The sequence below is a fragment of the Rhinoderma darwinii genome (genome assembly GCF_050947455.1).
Source record: "Rhinoderma darwinii isolate aRhiDar2 chromosome 5 unlocalized genomic scaffold, aRhiDar2.hap1 SUPER_5_unloc_50, whole genome shotgun sequence".
In the NCBI taxonomy this organism is placed as follows: Eukaryota; Metazoa; Chordata; class Amphibia; order Anura; family Rhinodermatidae; genus Rhinoderma; species Rhinoderma darwinii.
In genome coordinates, this window is record NW_027461810.1 from 263,134 (window position 1) to 279,546 (window position 16,413).

General features: G+C 41.9%; 1 protein-coding gene across 1 annotated transcript in view; it reads right to left on the reverse strand.

The window, feature by feature from the left end:
- Window positions 1-16,413, reverse strand: part of LOC142696293 (DNA-dependent protein kinase catalytic subunit-like) — a gene marked incomplete at its 5' end in the record, with an annotated part of 326,262 nt that overhangs the window by 158,823 nt on the left and 151,026 nt on the right. Inside the window, 3 exons of the mRNA XM_075847621.1 lie at window positions 1,594-1,808; window positions 3,621-3,875; window positions 12,507-12,640. Of these exons, the coding sequence (XP_075703736.1) occupies window positions 1,594-1,808; window positions 3,621-3,875; window positions 12,507-12,640 (604 nt within the window). The remainder of the gene's footprint in view (window positions 1-1,593; window positions 1,809-3,620; window positions 3,876-12,506; window positions 12,641-16,413) is intronic.

Genomic DNA, 16,413 nt, shown 5'->3' on the forward strand with positions numbered 1-16,413 from the left:
AACAGCTCCGTGTGTCATCACCATATGATGCGCGGCTGTGTGATTTTCGTGCAGCCACCATCATTATGACACTGTATGTTTGTAAACAGAAAAGAACGTTGTGCTTTTCTGTTTTCAACCATACTTTTGACTGCTGTTGCGCGAATCACGCGCATCCCACAGCAGGGAAGTGCTTCCGTGTGGCGCGCGTGATTTTCACGCACCCATTGACTTCAATGGGTGCGTGATGCGTGAGAAACGCAGAAATATAGGACATAATGTGAGTTTTACGCAGCGGACACCCGCTGCGTAAAAATCACGGACTGTCTGCACGGCCCCATAGACTAATAGAGGTCCGTGCGAGGCGCGTGAAAATCGCACTTTGCACGGACGTATATTACTTTTGTCTGAATAAGCCCTCACAAGCGGGATCGTGCTCGAGCGAGACACCACTCGTTTAACCCATTAAATGCTGCGGTCAACAGCGACAGCAGAATTTAAATCGTTAGAAAGAGGGGAGCGACCCCCTCTAGCAGCTCCTAGCCCGGGGGATGGTTGCTATGGCTGCCTGGGGGCCTAATGAAGGCCCCCAGGTCCGCCATCTTTGTGTTCCTACTAAGCCCTGCCTCTGGCAGGACTTAATAGAAGCCTGTCAGAAAGACGATATACTGCAATACATTAGTATTGCAGTATATCGTGCAAGCGATCCAACGATCGCTGGTTGAAGTCCCCCTGGGGGACTAACAAAAGAACGTAGAAATTAGTAAAATAAAGAGGGTTTTTTTTATTAAAAAAAATATTAAAAAAATTAAAAGTTCAAAAAAAAACCCTATTCCCATTTGGGGGAAATGGGAATAGGGTTTTTCTTTTAAACTTTTCATTGAGCATAGTAAAAAATAAACAAACATAATTGGTATTGCCGCATCAGTAAAAGTCTGAACTATTACAATATATAATTATTTAACCCGCATGGTGTACGCTGTAAAAAATAACTAAAATGTAAACGGCAGAATCGCTATTTTTTGGTCACCTCATCTCCCACAAAAAATGGAATAAAAAGTGATCAAAACGTTGCATGTACCCCAATATGGTATCATTATATAATAAGCCCTCATACCACTTAATTGACTGAAAAATAAAAAATGTATGGCTCTCAGAATTTGGAGAACAATTTAATTTTTTACACTTAGTTTTTGACTTGTAAAAGTTGTAAAATATATAAAAAACTAAATATATTTGGTATCGCCGTAATCGTATTCGCCCGCAGAATAAAGTTAACATGTTTTTTTAATTGCATATTGAATTCCGTAAAAACGAAGCGTAAAAAACAACGGAATCACTGTTTTTTTTCTTTTTTTTACCCCACAAATTATTTTTTCCCCGTTTCCTAGTACAATATATAGCACAATAAGTGGTGCTACGAAAAACTACAACTTGTCCTGCCCTCATAGGACTATATCAACGGAAAAATAAAAAAGTTATGGCTTTTGAAAAGTGGGGAGGAAAAAAATAAAATTAAAATCTGAAAGTTGTTTACGACGGAAAGGGGTTAATGAACTAATTTTACAATCTTTATTACGTCGAGAAAAAAAAAAAAGCAATTACAGTGCTTACCTTCCAGAAATCCTGCTGGCAATTCTCCAGGATCATGGTTACAAACTCAATTGTTCTCACTATAATTGTGCACTTGCTGTAGTTGTATTCCTCTTTTTCTTGCGGACTGAAGTCATTATTTTTGAATGAAGCTTGCGCTGCCGTAATGTCATGCATGGAAAGATGACTGATGAAAAACTGTAATGCTTTAAGAAAAGATGATTTCTGAGAAGGATCTAAAATAAAGATAAAGATACAAAACAAATTCAAGGTTTCAGCAGGAATTAAGCAATGATAACACAGCAAATGAAGCTCTCAAATAGGGGATAGTTATATGGAAAGACCTACCCTTATGATAAGAGCACAACACCCCACCTGTCCTTTATTTCCACATGCAATTGATGGGGAATTGACGTGCAAATCCAAGTCGCACAAAAAGCGTACTTTAAAACTTTGCTTGCAACTTTTAATGCATAACCACACTATTTTTTTCTTTTCTCAGAATTTGTATTAGTTATATGCATTAAACCCATTGCATGATGATTATGGGAAGATATAGGCATATAAGCATGTATGAACTGGGCATATACTTTCAACTTTTAATTTTAGGACGTGTTGTGCATCTAAGAACCTGTTTTGGTCAGACTTGAAAGCCACAAACATGAGAGTTTGAATTCATTTTTTACACAAAAAAAAAAATACTCCGATGCAAAATTGCATGGAGGTGCCCATGAGTGTAAATGTGGGAGGTGTTTACTAGAAATATAAGGAGGTATAACAACATTTTTCTACAATTCTTCTTTTATGTTAAAAGTGTGAAAATTCTCCCGAAACCAATAGATGCGAAAGGGTTAAAGCATATGCCTTTACAACCATTTTATTTATTTTTTAATTCCCTCAATGCATCTAAAATGGGTATTGTATTTTCTTTTGTTTTTTGTTTATAGCTGAATTATGTTAAGGAAAAAAACCGCAGAATCATAATGAAAAATGGAATAATCAAATAAAAAATATTTTTTAAAAAATGACTATTTGCAAAAGTTTATTAAAGTTGAATTTTTTTGTGCTTGAGGTAATGAAAAAAAATAAAACAAATTCCAGAACTTTCATAAAGGGTCACTCATAGTGACATGTCAGAAGTTTTGATTGGTGAGGGTCCGAGCACTGAGACCGCCGCCAATCGCTAAAACGAATAGGCAGAAGCACTCGTGTGAGCCGCTTAGTTTCGGTTCGGCTTTTTCTGGAAAAGCCGATGTAGCGGTGTACAGGCTCATACTCTTTCTATTGAGTCTGTAAACCGCTACATCGATTTACGGAAAAAGCCAAATAGAAACTAAGCGGCTCAGCGCTCACACAAGGTTTTCTGTAGCTTCGTTTTAGCAATTGGTGGGTGTCTCAGTGCTCGGACCCCTACCAATCAAAACTTCTGACACATCACTACGACATGTCAGACGTTTGTTGAACGTATAGTTACCCTTTAAGTCTCCCCTCTTTTCTAGAAATAACTTCATGTCATCTGCTACTTTCAAACCTTTGAAACCCTTACACGCACCATAAAAATGAACCTTTTCTAATAACCTGACTTGCGGACATGTAATAAGCTCATTCTGTATGGATAGGCTCTATTTTCTAATGTATACTACACGTTTGTATATAAGCTGTTGAGTTATGAACTGTATCCTGCATGTACTTGTTAGAAAACGACCACATGTATTTGCTTTGGAACAATGTCACCGAAAATGAAAGGACTACAATAATAATAATTGCATAAAATGATTGTGTAGGCTCTGAAAAAAGCAGTACTACTGTTGAATTAAGCATAAAGTAATTTAACTACTACTACTTCTACTAGTATTATTACTAAACCGCTCTTTAAAAAAAAAGATAAATTTGGAAATGGATTCAAATGTTTTGATTCATATGGTCAGATATAAAAATCTGTAACATCAGAGAGTGAAAAAACACTTGAAGTATATAAAGAAATCATGAGAACAATTGTAGTCACTCACACAAAATACAAGTTATGTATGACTGGCCTGTTTACTTACCAAGAAAAGTCTGTGGTTTCACAACACGCATGCCCATAAATGTATTATAACAATCCAGAGCTGCAAGCAACATGTCCATCCACTGAACCACAGATCGTAAGGAGAGGGTTCCATGCAGTTCGCGAAGTGTTGCAATGTATAATATGCCACAACAGTTCCCATCCACACTACCAGCACCTTCAAATCTCTGAATCAGAAAAGAGATCCCTTCTTTCGTGATAATCTCCTCTACCCAAGCAGAAGGAGACTTTTTTCCTGAAAAACACAACATTTCTGTAGTATGCAATTCTATTAAGGTACCCACAAAGAAAAACAATGAGGAAATTAGGAGTAAAAAGACTGAATAAAGAGAAACCAAACTATCGACCTTCCCTGTACATTTAAACAAGTCTTGTGTCTTATTTGCACACGTTTCTGATGTTTTGGCCACTGCAATTTTAATAAACATGGAAAACGCTGATGTCTTTTTTTTTTTTTTAAATGTAATGTGTGTAATTCTGTGATACCAAGCATTTTTCGAATAAACTTTTAATTAAAAACGTTGCTTTGTTTTTGTCCTGAAGCTTCTATGTATCTACTGTACATAGCATCTGCAAAACGATAATGTCAGCAAAAACAGTCAGTGAGCTGGGCTGACCGTTTGACGGATAGCGGCTCGTGTGTGTTTGACACCTCATTTAACCCTAATACAGAGCAAAACTCTCTCAAGGAGTGATGAACCCCCCCGATCCTATTCAACGTGTCCAGGGGGATGTTGAGGCTGGAAATGTCTTCCCTGGACAGGGCCTTCACCAAGAGGTCGTAAGAAATTACAGCAACTACCCTGGCGCAGAGAAGCCCTATCAGCGTTACCAGGACTGCAAAATGAAGGAAACACTAGAGGGCCTTTGCAATAGGCATATGGATATCGCTACTGTCGATGGACGAAAGGTACTCTCTCGGTTCCAGCAACCACAGACTGCAGGGATTCTATGCGAATCCTCTAAATGCAAACAAATCAGTTTAACTTATTTATATCTAGGCTGGCTCTGACTAATCGGTCTTTCTTGGGGACTGTGAAGATATTAGAGTAGAACCCCTCAAATCATTCCGACTGGGGAAGTGGAATGATAACTTTCTAGAGGAATAGGGTGCAAAAAGCTTGGGAAAAAGTAGAAGCTCTATCCTTGGAATGAGGCAGACAGAAAAAATAAATGACATGCGGGAATTGTCGAGAATTAGATTTTGGTCCCCTCTCGGCGCAACCTCTAAAACCCAGGTGTCATACACATAAGTCGTCTCTCTAAAAAAACAAGTCGTCCCACCCACTCAGACAGCAGACACAAGTGGGGAGACACCATCAGGCTGAAGAGGTCTTGGAAGAGGCGGGCTTCTAGGGGGCATAAAAAAAAAGATTTTAGCCAAATAGAGCGTCCAATGCTTTTTTAAAAAGCAGATGCACAGGCACTGAAATGGGTTGACTCAAGGGAGGCCTTTAACAAGAATTCAGAAGTGTAAATAATGAGATCAGCAATATCCTTCTGAAGCGCTCCTCCCAAGGTACTGTGATGAAGTTGTTTTGCCCAAGCCGAGCAAGCATTGCTAACCCAGGCAGAGGGCAAAGGCTGGACACAAAGCAGAACCTGCTGCAACAAACAGACTTGGTCTGAGAATCAAACTTTTTGTCAAGAGGATCACTAAGTGAAACCGTATCTGACAGTGGGATGGTGGTGCTCTTTGACAGTAGCAAGATAGGCAGATCCACAGAGAGAGAAAGACTATGTTGACAATAAGTTCCCCCGGAAAGAAAACAGGTTTTGAAAAAGCCATTCGCCTGTCTGGATGTTTCCATTCTTTAGATAGAATCAACTCAAACACGCTATGGTTCGGGAAACATAGTGGCTGACACCGTGGAGATGCCTCTTCCTGAAAAGGAGTGTTGTGGTCATCCTCTACATTAAAGGTGTCACGGCAGCTCGGATCAACGCCTTCATGGCAGCAGTTAACTGGGAGTAATGTTCTGAATTCAAATCGGAGGATTCACCAGAGGAAAAAAAACTTACCCGGTTTGAAGCCGCTTCTCCATTATTGACCCTAAGAGGGACACAGACAACAAAACAGTGTCAAAATATGAGCTCTAGGTTTGGATTACTGAGCCCCTGGTGCTGTGTACCAACAGGCAGAGGCTGAAAGTGACGGAGGACTTGAAAAGCAGCTGAAATAGGCCCCTGGGGTAGGAGATGTGTATCAGGCAGTAGAGCGTTTCTGAAATGGCACCAATACTTATAACCTGGCAATGCCACGGAAAGGAAAAGGAACACCCCCTGAAAAGCCAGAGTTAAGGAGCAGCCGGCCTGTTGATAGGACCCACCTCTACCACTGCCCATCTTCCAAGCAGCCCATGTGTTGGGGGAAGACATCAGATAGGTCAAAAAGTTCACGTGACTGAAAAAGGGGTGGGATGAACAGACGTGGGAGCTTGTGGCCTAGACCTGTAGCAAGCCGGGGACTGAATTTGAACACACGGACTGCGGCACTGACTGAGCAAACAGCGTTCGGTTTAGAACTGCAAAAACAGCAGTATATTGCCCCAGCAGTAAGAAGACCATTTCCTTCCACAGCAAAACGGCGCCAGGCGTTCCCCAGATAAGGGGTTTCCTCACCAATAAAAATGTTTGTCCTTAGTCTCAGGTAAGGTCTTAATCGGAACAGGGAGAGGGGTGTTTTTAAGTGAGAAAAGAACGGAGGCCGTGAAATGGATAGAGGATTCATACATACACTCTGGTGTCTTTGGGTGTGACAAGGGTCACCTCTTCAGTAACCTTGCACACAGTGTGTTTACTGGCAATCTACCTGCGGACGCAGAAAATGAGTTAGGTGCCCAGGCAGGAAACAAATTCAGTGCAGAGAATTGCCTGGTTTACTGGCTAACCTTAATAGCCCCAGTACCCCTGAGGTTTCTACTTGTGTAGCGAAACATGTCAGGGGGACTCTGAACAACTTTTAAACTACGTGCTTTGCTGCTGGCTCTTGCAACTATACTTTTGATCGAGCTCGGCATTTAACAGAGGCCCGGCTAAGGGATCAAATCGGGAGTAATGCCGACATGCCAATGAAGACGTCCGAAAGTCCAGACAAGTGCAGAAAGACGTCAGAACTCATCAACCAGAGTCATAACCGCTGCCAGGGAAGGACCAGTATCACTCAGAAAGAACAGCACATCATCTGCGCACAAGGCAATTTTGTTTTCATAGCTACCATATGCAAACCCTTTAATTGTTGAGGAAAGTCTAACCACAGCAGCTAGGGGTTCTATAGAAATGGCAAACAAAATAGGTGAAAGCGGACATCCCTGCCGTGTACCCCTGTAAAGCTGAAATCTCTCCGTTAAGCTCCCATTCGCTCTAATACTGGCCTTGGAACTAGAGTATAAGACTCTAACCCAAGAGATGAACACAGGACCTATCCCCACACTAGCAAGCGTGTGCCACAGATATGACCATTCAGCACTATCGAATGACTTAGCGGCGTCGAGTGAGAGGATGGCCCTGTTTCCATCATTATCTGGTGGGATTTGTAAGCTAAGAAAGAGGCGACGAATATTTACAGGCATCGCTTTCCCTGGCATAAAACCGGTTTGGTCAGGCTGAATAATAGACGTACCGTTTGGTCAGGGTAGAATAATAGACGTAATAACCTTATTTAATCTATTGGCTAGAGCTTTTGCAAGGATTTTCACATCTGTAGTCAATAAGGAGATAGGGCGATACTATTCAGGGAGCAGTGGGTCTTTACACTCCTTGGGTAACACTACAATGGTAGCTTCTTGCAAGGACGCCGGTAAGAACCCCAACGCTAGGGACTCCTGGAACACCTCTAGGAGTTTACGGAGCAGTACCTCCCCATATCGTTTATAAACCTCTGTTGGCAAGCCATCAACTCCCAGGGCTTTCTTGTTAGCCATATCTCGCACAGCCTCCTGTAATTCCTCCAGGCTGAGAGGGGCGTCCAACTGTGCCCTAGCATCAACATTCAGTTCCGGCAATTGAGCAGTTTCCAAGAAACCTGTGACGTCTGCAGTAGGGGACACCTTGGAGGGGTACAGGGAAGCACGAAAGGACTGCAATATGCCCAAAATATCCGGTGCATCAGAGATCAAGCTACCCGTAGAGTCCTTTAGGGCACTAATAAGTGGGGAACCTTGCTGGGCCCTAGAGCTCATAGATAACATGTGACCGACCTTTTCCCCTTCCGCAAAAAATCTTTGCTTAACAAATGGTCTGTAACTACCCGCCACCTCTAGAAGTTCAGTTCTCAAGCGGGACTGGGCTTGTCTCAAGCAGTCGCTAGCGTCTTTGACCGGTTTGGCAATAAAAGCCATTTCCGCAGACATCACAGTGTGGTATCTAAAGTTTTAGATTTAGTGATGTTAATGGACCATCATAACCCCCCTAAAATAGGCCTTCAAAGCCTCCCAAACCGAATGCACCATGCCAATAGCGCATTAAATTCAAAGTATTCCGTTAACAGTCGTGGGACTTGTTCCTTATCATCCAAAATATATAGCCAAAACGGGTTAGGCTTCCATGTCCAAGTGCTGCTACTCACCCCACGAAGTTCCATAACCACCCTCAAGGGAGAATGGTCAGACATGGACCTAGGCATGTATTCCACCTCACTTATCCTAGGGAGCAGCACAGGAATGCAAAGGGCCAGATCTATGCAAGATAACGAAGCGTACGTTGAGAAATAACAGGAAAACGTTCTATCCGGAGGGTGTTTGTCATGCCACACATCTATGAGGCCAATCGCTGTAATGAGAACACCTAAAGGCGTCCGTTCCGAAACTACACTTTGGGAGGCAATGCGACATCTATCCCAGGCCAAATCAGGGACATTATTAAAGTCCCCAAACCGAAGACAGGGGATCCCAGAATGCAGGGCCACAAATTCCAATACCTCTTTCAACAAAAGAAAAGAAAAAGGAGGGGGATATACAATGACACGAGTACAAGGACCTGCTAATCACCTTTGCAGAGAAGACAAGTATAGCGTCCCTCCTCATCAATGAGCTGCGCAAGACACTGAAATGGTATATCCCTATGCACCAGGATGCTTACTCCTCTAGAGTTATTAGAGTAAGCAGCATGGTATGCAAAAGTTTTTCACGATCTGCGCATTAGATCAATCCTATCAGTCGTAAGGTGCGTATCCCTGCACGCAATAGATAGCAGGATGACATTTCAACAAATATCTAAACACACCATACCTCTTAGTATCATTCGATAACCCTCTGACGTTCCAGCTAATTATCGGTGCGGATACAGACATATTTCACACGTGTAGCAATAATTTGAAAACATGTGCAGCCCCATTACTCTACATATCTCAGACACATCAAAATAGTAAGGTCAAGCACCTTTCCCCGAATCCCCCCCAAAACCCTTCCCCCCCACAACTAAACAGAACTGTTGTAATCATAGCAATAGAAATGCACATTCCCAAGAAAAAGGCGTTCGAATAAAACATTACCCGACTCAGACAGTATCAATATGTGCAAGAAAAAAGAAAAACAGCGAGAGGAGCAGCATCAGCCACTCCCCCACCCTACCCTGGTCTCGCCAGGGAGAAGTCCCAAGAGTGACTAGAGTTTAAGACAACAGTAGTACGTTACACTGAAAACAAAGCAATGAAACGGTCCCAGTAAGACAAGCCAGGAATCACAGGGTATTAGATAGGAAAGTCTCCGTGGAGAAACATCTCACGTGTCAGGAGGCGCAGGCTCCAATCAATGCGGTCTTTCATGTTGTCAAGGCACTGCAGGGCGTTTAGGGTCATCGAAGAAATGAGTGCCACCCAAGGCCACCACTCGAAGTTTGGCAGGAAACAGCATTGAGTAGACCACTTTCAGCTCCTTCAGTTGCTTTTTAATATCCAGAGAGCAGGACCTCAGCCAAGTAATCCGGAGAGAGAGAGAAATTTTACATCCATTGATGCTAAGCTCCGGCAGGTCACGAGCTCTACGAAGCAAAGTGTCACGATCCTTAAAATGAAGTACTTCAGCCAGAATTGGGAGCGGTGGGTGACCAGCTGGCAGTGGTCTGGTGGGAACACTGTGCGCTCTCTCAAGGGCAAATCATGGCGACAAGACATCCTTCCCAAATTGTTGTAGAAACCAGCATTCAATAAAAATCTGTGGGATTGGGTACCTCGGCCTTCTCAGGAACCCCAATAATGCGGATGTTACTGCACCTGGACCTGTTTCCCAGGTCATCCATCTTTGACCACAGAGCTACGGAGTCTTGCATGGCCCTCCGAGATGTTTTCAGAACATTAAGCATGTCATCTTTCAGGGCCAAGGGTCTAGCTTCCACCACAGTGGTCCTCTCATTGATCTTGTGAACGTCCTGCCTCAGAACGGACAGCTCGTCTCATTCCCCCAAACTGCAGTGTCAGGGAGCTGATGGCAGTATTACAATTAGAAATAGCCTTAAGCACATCTTTCAAAGTGGGCTCACCAGTAGCCACCCCAGGCCTCACATGTGTATCAGATTATTTCTGCTGAGGGGGTAACGGCACCATAACAGCTATGCCGGCCGATCCCTCCTCAAAGAATAACTCCGCTAAGACAGCCACAATGTCTATCACGCTGGGGCCAAGCAGATGATCCCTCCTCTGCCATGCTGTCTTTTCTGGCGAACCTCCTCAGACTGTCCGCAACATCCTCCCTTCTCTGTGCAGGAGTCACAGACCTCTGCTGCCGCTCAGCGCCATTTTAGAAATCAGAAGCTCGTCTGGCTTTCATCAGAGTTTTACCTCCCTTCCGCGGCATTACGACCAACAAAAGGTAAGCCTGGAATCTTCAGGTTCCCCTGGTGTAGGCAGCTATAGGCAGGAGAGTATCGATACTGTCAGCAATTCGGTGCAAACCGGGTAATAGTACGGAGTGGGGGCAGGAGATCCGAAACGTGCATCCTACTCCCCTTATGCGTTACATTTTAGCTCATATTCGGTGTTCTTCAAGCTGTAAAGATAGTTGTTGCCTGACAGCAAACTCATGCCTATGTACTGCGTAAAGGGCTTTTCCAGTTCCAGAAAAAACTTCATGTCATCCCTGCATGAAGCTGAACTGCAATACCAGAGACGCAGCCTATGAACAAACATTGCGTTGTTCCTGGAAGAAAAAAGCCAACCCTTCTTTCTAAACCTGACCAACCCCTAAAATCGACAGATAAATACAGAAGCTGAGAACTTAAAAACCATGACTTAAATGCATAATATTTGAATTTGTGTAAGAGATTAAAACAACTGCATTTATAAAACATGTACACCACTCTGACACTCAAATTTTAAAAAGTAGAGTCTCTACATATTTTGTAAAATACACACCAAGCTGCCACCTTGTGACGCGATTGGGGCATTCCAGGGCATAACGGCGGACATAAGAAGTTTCTCTGATCTCTGCCGTTAGAGTAGGACGGTGGCTGTGTATTACAACCATTGCCCGGCTCCTGATTGTGCGGGCACATTTGCTGATGTGATGCGCCGGCGCTGAAGACAGAGAATATTGGGGCAATGTGCAGTGCGCGCGCCTTGTTCTGTCTACAGAGTCGGCGCCGTTGCTCATTGCTAACCACATGCTGGTCACTAAATTCATGTATTACAATCCTAAGCTGTGCAATACTACAGCTTGATATCGAAATACATGAATTCACGGAATTAAACCATATGCGGGTGCACAGCATCGAAAGAGTATAGATATTTTAATCCATCATGCAACTCAAATTGACACAAATACTGCAGGAATAGGTTGTTTCCTTCAAAACGCTGACACAAGTGTAAGCCCCTCCTGCACAGGCTATACCACTCCTGCAGATACTGAACTAAATATATATTTACTTAAAGAGGCTCTGTCACCACATTATAAGTGCCCTATCTCCTACATAAGGAGATCGGCGCTATAATGTAGGTGACAGTAATGCTTTTTATTTAAAAAAACGATCTGTTTTTACCACTCTATTAGCGTTTTTAGATTTATGCTAATGAGTTGCTTAATGCCCAAGTGGGCGTATTTTCACTTTAGACCAAGTGTGCGTTGTACAGGGGAGTGTATGACGCTGACCAATCAGCATCATGCACTCCTCTCCATTCATTTACACAGCGCATAGGGATCCTGTTAGATCCTTATGTGCTGTCTTATACTTACAACATTAACAATACTGAAGTGTTTAGACAGTGAATAGACATTCCACGGAATGTCTATTCACAATCTCTGCACTTCGTTACTCTGTCTGTGGTAGTTACAGCAGAGGACGAGTAATCTCGCGAGATTACGCGGTAAATGACTGGTTACAACGAGATCACGCTTCCTCGGCTGTAACTACCATAGAAGAAGTAACGAAGTGCAGAGATTGTGAATAGACATTCCGTGGAATGTCTATTCACTGTCTAAACACTTCAGTATTGTTAATGTGTAAGTATAAGACAGCACATAAGGATCTAGCAGGATCCCTAAGCGCTGTGTAAATGAATGGAGAGGAGTGCATGATGCTGATTGGTCATATGGTGGAAACAAGAGACAAGTAAATTTGTAGAGCACGAAACACATCCAGATTGTGGCGAAAACACTCCCTCGGGTAAGATGCAGGTATATCCTATTTTGTGCTTTCTGCCTCCTAGTGGTAGCAGCCTGTCCCCAATAACACGAGCGAGAAATATTTTTTTTTTATACAGTGGCATATGTCGCTATTAGTCTTCCATTGTAGTTAAAAAAAAAAAAAAAGTATACTGCCAAGTATACATGTTATACTAAAGCTCTTTGAAAATACAGTTGAAAAACAGGAATGTTGACATAATATAGCGGCCAGTATAATAAAATTATATTCATTTGTTTACAAGAATAGTTACCAGGCAACAAAGGTACAAATTCAAAGAAGAGCTCCATTGCCTTGTGTCTGCAATCAGTCTGGGGGAGGCCACATTGTTGTAAAAGCCAAAGGACAATATCCAAGAGACAAACTGTCTGACTTTGACGAAATCCTCTAATTTCAAGGGAAAAAAGAAAGATTTAAAAATAAACATATTTCCACAATCAACTGGCAGTGAAGTAAACTGTAGTTCAGGAGGAAAAACAGAGTTAAATGAAAATAAAATTTCTGTTGCCACTAGTGGAGTTCAATACTTAACCCCTTCCCCCTGCTTGCATTCTGGGCCCTAGTTACCATGCCATTTTTTACGTTTTTCCATCGTCACATTCGAAGAGCTATAACTTTTTTATTTTTGCATCGACATAGCTATATAAGGTCTTGTTTTTCCGGGACAAGTTGTACTTTTTAATAGCACCATTTTGGGGTACATATAATTTATTCATTAACTTTTATTAACTTTTCTTGGGGGGGGGGATAGAAGTAAACCTGAAATTTTGCCACTTTTTTTGTGTCCTAAATCTACATCGTTTACCGTGTGGTATAAATAACACAATAATTTTATTCAACGGGTTGTTACGATTGCAAAGATAACAAATTTGCATTGATTTTGTATGTTTTACTACTTACACAGTAAAAACACATTTTTTTCAAAATGATTTGTTTTTGTGTCTCCACATTTGAAGAGCCATAACTTTTTTTATTGTTCCTCCGATGCAGTTGTATGAGGGCTTTTTTTTTGCGGGACGACTTGTAGTTTTTATTGGTACCATTTTGGAGTAGATGCGACTTTTTGATCACTTTTTACCACATTTTTTTTAAAGTCAGGACTAACCGAAAACAGCAATTTTTCCATTGTTTTCTAATTTCTTTTTTTCGGCGTTCACCGTGCGGGTTAAATAATGTAACAGCTTTATAGCCGGGGTTGTTACGGTCACGGCGATACCAAACTTTTTTGCTTTATTGTGTTTTTTTTTTATTAGTAAAGCATTTTGTAAGTGGCTTTTTCATTTATTTTTTTTCACTTTTTTTATTAACTTTATATAACTTTTTTTTTACTAGTCCCACTAGGGGACTTTAATATGCGATCCTCCGATCGCTTTTATAATACACTGCAATACTTTTGTATTGCAGTGTATTACTTACTGCCTGTCCGTTTAAAACGGACAGGCATCTGCTAGGACATGCCTCCAGCATGACCTAGCAGGCATTTACTACAGGCAGACCTGGAGGCCTTTATTAGGCCCCCGGCTGCCATCGGAGACACAGACACTCGGCGATCTTATCGCCGGGTGTCAGTGGGAGAGAGAGGTCTCCAAAACCACTCAGATGCGGCGCAGGCTATTGAGCACCGCATCTGAGGGGTTAAACAGGTGAGATCGATACTAATATCGATCTCACACATTCGAGCAGGGATGCCCCCCAGCCCTCAGCCCTGGTAGCTGAGAGCAGGGACATTTATCGGCTCCCTGCTCTGTTTACTTTATTCTGATGCAGCGCCGTGAAAAGGCTATTGCATCAGAATAAAGCCCACTAATGACCGCCGTGAAAAGGCTTAATCGGCAGTCATTAAGGGGTTAAAGGGGTTGTTCACCTTCTGACAACTGATAACCTATCCACCGGATAGATCATCAGTATGTCATCGGTGAGGGTCAGACGGTAAGCCGCTCTGGTGGCCTGCGGGCACCGTATGTTGTGGCACATAATGCTATGTACGGAGCCCGGAAGCTGTTGGCTCCGTACATAGCATACCGGCCGTGCTGCAGAAATGCAGGTCTGCTCCTATTCACTTGAATAGGAGCAGAGCTGCAGTACTGCAGCTCAGCCGCTATTCCGTGGCCGGAGCTAATGGCTTCCGTCTTGTACGTCCGCGTGTCTGACCCCCGCAGATCATGTGCTGATGACCTATCCGGCGGATAGGTCATCAGTTGTGAGAAGCTGGAAGACCCCTTTAACCGATTTATTATAGAGTTGAACCCTTTTCCCTTCGCAGCCATTTTTCGGTTTTTGATTTTCGGCTTTTCCCCTCCCACTCTCCAAAAGCCATATTTTATGATTTTTACCCGTATAAGGGCTTGTGTTTTTGTGAGACATGTTTTACTTTTTCACGGCACTTTATTTTTCACCATATGGAAAAAAAACTCTTTGTGGGGTTTAATGGGAAAAACAGTGATTTCTCTATTGTTTTTTTCTTTTACGGTATTCACCATGTAGGAAAAACAACATATTAACTTTATTCTGCAGGTCAATAAGATTACAGCGATACAAAATGTATATATATTTTTTTTATGTCGTACTATTTTCACAAGGAAAAAACTAATTGTTAAAATGAAAAAAATGTTACTGCGTTCACTGTGCGGTTTAAATAATGGACACAGCGATACCAGTTAGATTGTTAATGTTTTTGGTTTATTTTTGTTTTTTTTACATATATTCTGGGGGAAAATGAGAAAAGTGTTTTGTTTTTGTTTTTTTAACTTTGAATATTTTTTGGGTATATATAAAAGGCTAATATATTAAAGGCTATGTACACATTTGTACTCAAATTATTTTTAATAAAACAATGTTTTAGGTGATTTTAAGCAACTTTTCAATTGACATCAATTACGTTTTTATTTATTTTTACTTTTTAAGATACAGCTTCTATGTATGGTCAGATCACTTAGATGTGAGTTATTATCTGGTTCCTGCATGAGTTCAAAAGGTGTACATAGCGGTTTTACTTTTTTTTTTCTTTAATTATTAGTCCCCCTAGGGGATTTAAACCAGCGATCGTTGGATTGTTTTCACGATATACTGCAATACTAATGTATTGCGGTATATCGTGATTTTACAGGCTCCTATAAAGTCCTGGTAGTGATTAATAGGAACATAAAGATGGCAGACCTGGGGCCTTCATTGGGCCCCCAGGCTGCCATCAGCAACCTGTGGTCCTGTTACGGTAGGGCCGATGAGCGGTCGGAGGGTGCTTCTCCCTGTATTGAATTGCTTAGATGTTGTAGTTGCTATTGATCGTGGCATCTAAGGGGATAACCGAGCAGGATCCCGCTCGTTGCAGTGAAGTGTCGACTAACATGCAGCTGACATGTGCAACTAATGGAGCAGTCTCGGGTTGTGCGTTCACACCATACCGTACATTCCCTCCTGACCTCTGCCATAACATTATACGGCCGAGGTTGAAAAACGGTTAATAAACCCCTATGTATTGAGCTCCTTCTAGAAGTTGCTGTAGGCAGACAAAATTGAACCAGGATAACGTTTCCATGTAGGAAAGTAGGGAATATGGAGAGCTGATTCAGAAAAACAGTATTTTATACTATTTAAAGGGTTAACTGCCCTATGCCTCCAGAGATAATATTTAATTTAATACCACAATAGACCAACATAGATAATGGATATCAATATGAACTCCTTCACCACCCTGGACCACCAGAAATAAAAGATATCAACTACTAAGCCACTCAAAACCCGCCGGGTATATCACAGAAATATTATCACTCACCTTTGATGTAGTACATGTAGAAAATTAGCAAATTGAGTATAATCAGAGGTAAAGGGGGATGGAGGGGAATTTTGCCATCTTTTTTCTGGGCACCAACACAAATGGAAAAAGGTTGTGTCCCCCACCACCAGAAAAATTGTGTGTGTCCCCCTGAGTTTATATGTTGGTGAGTTTCCATTAAACTCTTAGGTTCAGAATAGTAGACAGATGCAATAGCAACCTAGCTATTTTTGTGTTTTACTTATAGACGAGTCATTTACTGAATTCTAAAACAAACAGAAACTAATACCCCAGTACATTCAGATTTAAAACATACCCACTAGTAGCTTGGAATTGCTCTAAGGTTATATATAAGAAAAATTTCAGTAGAAAACAGTAGCTGTGTAAT